Raw genomic sequence first — 9,451 nt, 5'->3', positions numbered from 1 at the left:
CTCATCGATAGCAGATGGAAATTTTATTAGATCCCTCTTATGAGAGATAAACGTTTTGAGCAATGAATGTGCAGGAATAATCGAATTTACATTGCAAATAAACAATGTTTGATGCTTTAAATCGACTATTTTTAAAGGAAGGAGTTACATTAATTAGAGTAACTATTTTAAAGTACATTAATTGTTGGGAGTACAAATTAGTTCGGTCCGTTTTTTTGTGTTCAAAAATGCATTTATTTCAAAACAAAATGAATGAACAGGTTAATTAAAATATTGTCCATCGCTGGCTATTACTTTTTCCCATCTCTCAGGCAATTTTCGAATTCCATTTCGAAAAAATGACTCGTCTTTGGAGGCGATCCAAGTTTGGAGCCAATTTTCGATTTCTGCGAAAGAAGTGAATCGGTGACTTGCCAAATCGTGCTGCATATTGTACTTCAGAACAACCAATAATCAGAAGGAGCAATGTCTGGAGAATACGGCGGGTGCGGTAAAACATTCCATTTGAGCGTTTCCAAATATTTTTTTAACCTTTTGCGACATGAGGCCGAGCGTTGTCATGTAAAAGAATAACTTTATCATGTCTTTGCTCGTACTCCGGCCGTTTTTCTCGCAAATGAATTATTCCCATGGCTCCCAATCGTACAGAAACGGCTTGTTGAGTTACTCCCAATGATTCTGCAAGCTCCTCTTGCGTTTGACTCTGATCTTCTTCGAGTAATGCCTCTAATTCTTGGTCTTCGAATTTTTTTGGCTGTCCAGAGCGAGGCTTGTCTTCAACGCTGAAATTTCCATCCTTGAAACGCCGAAACCATTCCCTACATTTATCAGTTGGAGCAGTGTCACCATAAACTTCGACAAGCATTCGATGGGCTTCAGCTGCACTTTTCTTTCAATTAAAGCAGAAAATTAAAATCTCCCGCAAATGCTGCTTGGTTAACACAAAATTCGACATTTCAAACACAGTAAAAATCAAGGTTTTTGTATGAAACTCAAAGCAATATGAACTGAATATTATTAGCAGATGTCTAAGGTTTCTGAAACCGCCAAAATCAGCTATCACTATGAACCAGCTGGAACAGCTGGAGCCATCTTTTAGAAACGGACCGAACTAATTTGTATTCCCAATATTTAAATCTAATTAATTTTAAATGACTAATATAAATCAGTACAAAGTGTGTTTACAATATTATATTATAGGTTTTTTTATTAATTTCTTATGTGATTAAATGAATGGGTAAATGTATTGCTCAATGAAACAATAACAAGGGAATAATTTTTAATAGAAAGTACCCAGCTGATTATTATGGAAAATTTTCAGAAATGTTTCAACCTTTCATATCTCATATACAACAAGTTCGAAAGAATTCTGCAATATGTCATATGAAATGTTTCAACAGAAATGTTTTTAAAATCATATGCAATAAATTGAAAAATATATTTAAACAGAACAAAAAATCATAAAATGACTCCAAAATGTTTATTAAAAATCATTTTTTGATCAATTGTGATTCAATTTAACATTATTTTCATATTATTATGACTTATTCTACTTTTGATTACAAAAAATTTTGTATATGAATGGTTTTTTCTGTTTTAATTGCGAAAAATTTTTGTATACAATATTTTGTGGAAACTGCAGGTGTGATTTTTTAAAAAGTAATTATGTATAAGTGCTTATGCATATAATATGATTAATCAAAATAGATTAATAAAATTTGGCAATATAATTAATATTTTTGAGAAATACTTTAAGTTTATTTCAATAAGTTTTGTTACGAGGGTGGTCCCAGAAGTACCCGACCTGACATATAGATGGCGGTTGTTGTATAAAAAAAATCACCGTAGGGGAAAGCACTAACTTTCTAAAGCTAACTATGAAGTTTGAAGACGCTATTCTACGTTGTTCAGTATTTGTTTGGCAGCCATCAATAGTGAACGATCTCGGTGAATTTGCAAAGATGGAAAAAATTGATCATCGTTATGTGATACAATACTTTCATTTGAAAGGTCTTAGCCCAACCAATATCAAAGCCGAGCTGGATTCTACTCCGGAGGAGTCTGCTCCTTCGTTTACAACAGTAAAATATTGGGTGGCAGAGTTTAAACGAGGCCGTACGAGCTGCGAAGACGAACATCGCAGGGGTCGACCAAGTGAGGTGGCCATTCCAGAAATGATGAAGAAAATCCACAAAATGGTATTGGGTGACCGTCGATTGAAAGCGCGCGAGCTAGCAGACATGGTAAACATTTCAAAAAGTGCTGTACATCGCATATTGGCTGAAAATTTGGAGATGAGAAAGCTGTGCGCAAGGTGGGTGCCGCGCTTGCTCACAATCAAACAAAAGCAGCGTCGAGAGGATGTTTCAATCGAGTGTTTGGCGATGTTTCGCAGCAACAAAGTCGAATTTTTGCGCCGATTCATAACCATGGATGAAACATGGGTCCACCACTTTACACCTGAAACGAAGGAACAGTCGAAGCAATGGACTGAAAAGGGGGAATCGGCACTGAAGAAAGCAAAAACAGTTCCATCGGCAGGCAAGGTCATGGCGTCAGTTTTCTGGGATGCGCGTGGCATAATTTTCATTGATTACCTTCAGAAAGGAAGAACAATCAATGGCGAGTATTATGCAAACTTATTGCAGCGTTTGGGTGATGAAATCAAGGAAAAACGGCCACATTTGGCGAAAAAGAAAGTGTTATTTCATCAAGACAATGCACCAGTTCACACATCCATTATCGCGATGGCCAAAATCAATGAGTTAAAGTTCGAATTGCTTCCCCACGCACCCTATTCGCCAGATTTAGCCCCCTCGGATTATTTTCTCTTTCCAAACTTGAAAAAATGGCTCGGTGGTAGAAGATTTACCAACAATGAAGAGGTGGAGTCTGCGGTTAATGGCTATTTTGAGGAGTTCAACGGTTCTTACTATAAACAGGCCATCGAAGCTATTGAACATCGCTGGGAAAAGTGTATCGAGCTAAAAGGAGACTATGTTGAGAAATAAAGATATTTTTTCCCAAATTTTTTGTGTTTTCTTTGTTAGGTCGGGTACTTCTGGGACCATCCTCGTATCTGTAAATAGGATTGCAAAACTCTCAATAAATTTTAAGTACTTTAGAAGTGATATTTAAATATATATTTAATTGATACTTGAACAGTATTCAAATTTATTATATTAATATAATAAATTTAAATATTATTTAAGTATCAATCAAATATATATTTAAATACCATTTTTGTAGTACTAAAAATGGTTGAAACCTCTTCGGTAATATTTCAAAAAAATTGTAGATTTTTTCTATGACATTTCATCAACCTTTTAACAAAATATCATTGTGAACATTTTGCTATTTCAAAGCTACCTCAGAAATGTTGCCGACATATTTCGCAATTTTTATGAAATGTTTTACTTTTCAGTTGAAATATTTCTAAGATATTTCTAAAAATTTTTGATACTGTATGAGTATAGCAGAGAGTTTGCGATACATTAATTTGGGTGGATCCATATATTCGTTCGGTTTTTGAAGGCTAAAATGAAACAAGTTTTTCAAAGGATGAATCAATAATATATTCTTCGTTTTGTTGATGACTTCTTGCCATCTTTCCAATAATTTCATTATTCCGCTCTCATAGAAGATCTGGGGCTTAGAGGCGAAAAACCGGTCGAGGTACGTTTTCACAGCTGTCTGATCAGCGAATGATTTCCCGTTGAGAGAGTTTTGCAGGGACCGGAACAAGTGATAGTCGGATGGCGCAAGGTCTGGTGAATACGGTGGGTGAGGCAAAACATCCCAGCCAAGTTGCACTAATTTTTGCTGAGTGATTATTGCGGTGTGGGGTCTGGCGTTGTCATGGTGGAATATGACACCTTTGCGATTGATCAGTTCTGGACGTTTCTGTCGCAATGCTTGATTCAATTTCGTTAGCTGCGTGCAGTAGATCTTCGAATCGATCGTTTTTCCCTGAGGAAGCAGCTCGTAAAACAGCACACCACGATGATCCCACCATATGGATAGCAAAATCTTCTTCGGATGCAGGCCGGCCTTCGGGGTGGCATTCGGCGGCTCGCCAGCGGTTCCCCACGATCTCTTGCGCACTATGTTGTCATAGATGATCCACTTTTCGTCGCCAGTCACTATTCGTTTGAGAAACGGGTCGCTTTCGTGCCGCTTCAGAAGTGAATTGCAGATGGATATGCGGTTGGCCAGGTTCTCCTCGGTCAGCTTGTGCGGCACCCAAACATCGAGGCGGGACACGTAGCCAAGCTGTTGCAAATGCCTTTGTACGGTTCCATAACCTATTTTAAGTGTCTCCGCAATCTCTCGCACCTTTAGCGTCCGGCCTTGCTCAACCAGTGCCTTGATATCATTCGAATCAACCTCGGTGGGCTGACCGCTGCAGGGTCCATCTTCAAGATCGTATCTCCGGAACGAAATTTGGCAAACCATTTCTGAGCGGCACGTTCTGTTAAGGCATCGTCCCCGTATACGCCGCATATCTTTCGGTGGGCCTCCGCAGCTCGCTTGCCTTTCTTGAAGTAATAAAGCAAAATGTGCCGAAAATGCACCTTATTCTCCGACATGTTCACAGGTCTATAGCACAAACAAAACTAATGCCAATGAAACCAAATTTGACAGATGAAAAGAGCGGACTGTCACCTTTCTAAAACATATTTGAATTGTCCGATTAGGCAACCAGAACCGGAGATATTCGGAAAAAATTTGCACTACTGACAAAAACTGAACGAATATATGGATCCACCCATATCTACCATATTATTAATATAGAGATTTAATTGAAAAATTTGGTTTTGAATATATTCTACAGGAAAATTACGCAAGATTATTTAAAGGTATAAAAATCTATTGAAATATAGAATAAAATACTTTTTTAAATAAGTTTCACAATCTTGAATTGAATTTTTATTTTTGCAATTTTTTGGAATTTTACGACAAGCTGCGTTAAAATGCATCTCATATTCTTAACAGTTATATCGACTGCTATCAATATATAAAATTGTGAAACTTCTGAAATTTAGCAATTGTAATATTAATAATGAAATTATTGATACCACGAAACTATTTATTACACAGAAAGAATACCATACAATTTTTAATTCTAAAAATTAATCTTATAAGAACATTTACATTTTTAAAAAAATAAATTAGATGGTCTCATTAAAACATCTAAATGGAAATGTAACGATATCATAGAAAAAGATTACAAAATGCCAGCAGTCATGGATTGTATTAATTATTACAGGTTTTATAATAAAGAAAATGTTAAAACATATCAATTGTGATACATGCCGAGTTTCACTTACACAACATACAAGTTCAATACTAGATGCAGAATTAGTCAATGTAAAGTCTCTTGGGAAATTAAAACCTCCTAATACAATATGTTATATATTGTTGTACAATATGTTATTTTACAATACTGAAACTTAAAAAAAAAAATCTAAATTACGTTGATGTGTATACGAACGAACTGTTAATGATAATATAATATTAAACTACAATTTTACATTTCCTTATGATGATCATAAATTAGATATTGTTACATCCATGGTGCTTCGATTCTCTGCGCGCTGAATCGTGTCACGAGCGAGAAGGATTGACAGGCGCCAAGCAGTTGCCGAGGAGACGCGGGCCGTCTGAGTTGGATCGGGTTGTGAACTGTCAACGCGTCCGTTCGTAATCGCTTCCTTCAGAAACATTATTCCCTGTAACTTACGAACCGTTGCCTTTGTGTAAGTATTAATAAAAAATCAAATGCCTTTTTATAATTTACGCGTTGTTATTTCCGCGATTCAAGCGTGCACGTTCACTCGGACTGGTGATTCGGTTATGTGTAGCGAATAACGCACGGCAAGCGTAACAATATACTGAGTCATTGGTCGCGTCACCAACAAGATACTATTAAAGACCGACATCCTTGAAGTAATTAAGAGTTAAAAATTGATAATATTGTACTAATTTTATGATTTATTTAGTAGATATATTTATGCATTTATAACTCAATACTTGATTTTTCTTTAAAATTGTGATTTCAGTATTATCGTCAAGTTTTATTATCAACAAAGATGATAGCTACAGAGAAAAAATTTTAATTTTTCTACAATATATGGGATATTACAGCTTTACAAGTATGCATATTTATTTATAGAATATTTATATAATAAAAAATCATGAATTTAATAATGTATGAGCCAAATATTTATGTTAATAATACGTAGGCTGCTGGAAAAGTTTCTGCAAATAATATGAAAAAAAAACGTAAAATTCGATAAATGGCTTTATTGTTTTTCGAAGTATTCGCCTTTAAGATCGATATATTTTTGCATACGCTCGAACCAATTTTCGAAGCATTTTTTCCACTCTAAGGCTGTAACCTCAGAAATCAATGTACGAAATGTTTCAACAGCTGCTTCAGACGACTCAAATCGCTCACCATGCATCTTATTTTTAATGTTTGGTAACAAAAAGAGAGTCATTAAGTGATAAACCAGATGAATACGGATAATGAGTCATCAATTCGACATTATTACTGGATAAAAAATCAACGGTTTGACGTGCTGTGTGACAGCTGGCGTTGTCATGATGAAGGATGATGCGACGATTTCGGTTTGTTCTACGCAATTCATTTGTGACTTCTGGCAAACAAATTGTTGTATACCAATCAGTATTTACAGTCCTTCGATCCTCTAAAGCCACGGTTGTCCGGTATAACCGAAGAAACAAGCAATCATTTGCTTGGCAGCACTGCGTGAATGAACAACTTTTGTTGGTTTCGGTTTATTTTGAAATACCCAAACAGCGAATTGTTGTTTACTTTCGGGCTCATACGAATAGATCCATGTTCCGTCTCCGGTAACGATGTTGTAGACCAAATTTGACCTCGGTTGAATTTCTTGAGCATTTCTTTGCTCCATTTAACACGAGCCTGTTTTTGAGCTTCGGTCAAATTGTGTGGGATCCAACGACTGCAAAGTTTCCGTACGCTCAAGTGATCATGCAAAATCGTATGTATTGCTTTCATGTCAATGCCTAAGGATGCCTGAATCTCGCGGTATGTTATATGCCGGTCTCGCTCAATCATTTCACGCACAGCATCATCATTAGTAGCAACAACAGACGTGGATGGACGACCTTCACGAAATTTATCACTAAGAAAGGTACGTCCACGCTGGAATTCGACAAACCAATTATAAACAGTCCTATTGGATGGTGCTTCATCCCCAAAAGCCAAATGAAGTCGATCGATGCATTGTTTCGGAGTTAGATTACATTTGTAATCGTAAAAAATCATTGCCCGAAAATTTTCACGCGAAATTTCCATTTTCTTACAAAATAACTTCTTTTAAAATACTATGCAAACAAAACTAGTTGGCTTGGGTACAAACTGTCAATTGAATTATAGGTTAAAAACGTCTAATTTTACGGATATGATAGTAGCAGAACATTGGCGTCACTGGAAGTACTAGATTGCAGAAACTTTTCTAGCAGCCTATGTATATCTATTCCCCTTCTTCATCCCCCTCTATCTCCCCATTCAAAATTATTCATCCTCTATCACTAATGAACTCTAACAATTTCTTCCCTTTTCTATTTATCTTTTTATTCTTTGAATTCCTTCCTTGCTCTTCCTCCTCACATTCAAATTATCCTCCTTCCCCGTTCTCGCATTAAAATCCCCTCCCACTATTATTCTCACCCCTCCTTTCTCCTCCATCCATTCCTTAAATCCTCCAATTTCTCCTCCAAATCTCTATAGATTCCCACTATCCTCCAACTATTTTTTCCACACCTTATCCTCCCTATCATTATTCCTTCCACTTCTTTTTCCTCTTCATCCCCCCTTTCCACCAGCTCTCTCCTTATTCCCTTTATCATATCCGTTATCACTCCTCCCTTCTTGGATAACTGCAGAGAAAAATTTTAATTTTTCTGCAATATATAGGATATTATAGCTTTACAAGTATGCATATTTATTTATGGAACATTTATGTAATAAAAAATCATGAATTTAATAATGTATGTAAATATTTATGTTAATAATAACAAATTTATATTAATTGTCGATAATGTCAGTGTTCTTCAATTACCTTCGGGCCCTTTTTATACCGCCGAAAATTTGTCCTGTTGACGGTCTTTAATAATATCTCGTCGGTACTTCTGTTAAACAAAGAGGATAAGAGATAGAGTAAAAGCGCCCATAAGAACCCAATAATAAATTTCGTATCGAGTTTCAACGCTCTCGGTGGTTCAGTACGGAATTAATTTTAGTGATCGCGCCATATTTGAATGATATAAACGCATTGAATAATATAAACTCAATTAAAAATACTTATTACTAGATTGTATAACGTGTCAAATACATTATTAAATTTCCTGTAAAAATTAATTATAAATATTTATTATAAAATATAGTTTCGTACATACACATACACATATTTACAACAGTTTCCAGATAACACTTATGTTGCATAAGATATCTAAAAGACGTCTAATGCAACATAGTTATCTGGATTCGTACATAATTCTTTCTTTTTTTATTTCTATCACTTTGTTAGATCTTTTTTCGAAATGTTTTCATTCTTATCGAATGAATCTCGCTTCCCAATGACAGCGAATTATCATAAAATTTTTGTGAAATGCGGTTGTTGCTTCATCGCTACATAATGTAATTTGCGGACAACAGTTTTGAACGCTATGAGTTTTTACAAACGTTCTTACAGTGAATATTGCGAATGATCGAGGTGAAATGTTGTTCCCACGTCTGTACAAAAAAATTTCGTGTTTAATGATAAATCCTTCAGAATTTTCGTATTGTTTGCAAATGGTGAATGCCTTATACTTCTAAAAATCGTTATCTTCGTCGCATTTGCAACATGCTTTTACATAGCGTACAATCGTGTTTAGAAAAAAATTGTTTACATAAGTATCCTGATATGTAATAAACCGGTTGAATTCTTCGCATTTATTCTCAACGTAATCAACTTGAAAATTTATAGTTGACGGTATCAAATTTGTTTCTGTATTTGTTTCAAAATTACTCTCTTTACTAGCGATATTTTTGAGCGATGAAAGTTTAAGAAAAATATTATTTTTATCAATCTCGCAGTTTGTGAATTTTGAGATTTTTGACAATTGTGTTATTAATATGTGTCGCATGCCATGTTCGAATTGACGCGAAGACGGATTCACATTGCAACCGTGCTGTTGCTTGATGATCGCAAATAAATTTTCTAACGGATCTTGATTTAATCTTCGAGTACACAATTCATGAACGCCATAATTTTGATTAAAATCTTCAAACAATTCCAATATTGCTCGAACTGTCGTGCGGAATCCTTTTAAACATGGTGGTTGCTTTTTGGATTCAAATATCACTTTCTCTAAGTTCTGTACTGTTTTTTTTTAAATAAACTCTCTGTTTGGA

At 35.4% G+C, this 9,451-nt stretch overlaps 1 protein-coding gene across 1 annotated transcript; it reads right to left on the bottom strand.

The window, feature by feature from the left end:
- Positions 1-526: 526 nt before the first annotated feature.
- On the bottom strand, positions 527-4,455 carry LOC108748791 (histone-lysine N-methyltransferase SETMAR-like). The gene is made up of 2 exons (XM_018487151.1): positions 3,598-4,455; positions 527-889 (listed from the first exon to the last, which is right to left on the bottom strand). The coding sequence occupies exons 1-2, from the start codon at positions 4,453-4,455 to the stop codon at positions 527-529; spliced, it is 1,221 nt and encodes a 406-aa protein (XP_018342653.1).
- Between the last annotated feature and the right edge of the window lie 4,996 nt (positions 4,456-9,451).

Source organism: Trachymyrmex septentrionalis, unplaced genomic scaffold, assembly GCF_001594115.1.
Source record: "Trachymyrmex septentrionalis isolate Tsep2-gDNA-1 unplaced genomic scaffold, Tsep1.0 scaffold241, whole genome shotgun sequence".
Lineage (NCBI taxonomy): Eukaryota > Metazoa > Arthropoda > Insecta > Hymenoptera > Formicidae > Trachymyrmex > Trachymyrmex septentrionalis.
This window is presented reverse-complemented; position numbering and strand designations above follow the sequence as displayed.

Coding starts and splice junctions, on each gene's coding strand:
- LOC108748791 (XM_018487151.1), bottom strand. CDS start 4,455: ATGGTTTGCCAAATTTCGTTCCGGAGATACGATCTTGAAGATGGACCC. Junction 890..3,597: donor TATTGGAAAGATGGCAAGAA/GTCATCAACAAA, acceptor TTTAATTGAAAG/AAAAGTGCAGCTGAAGCCCA.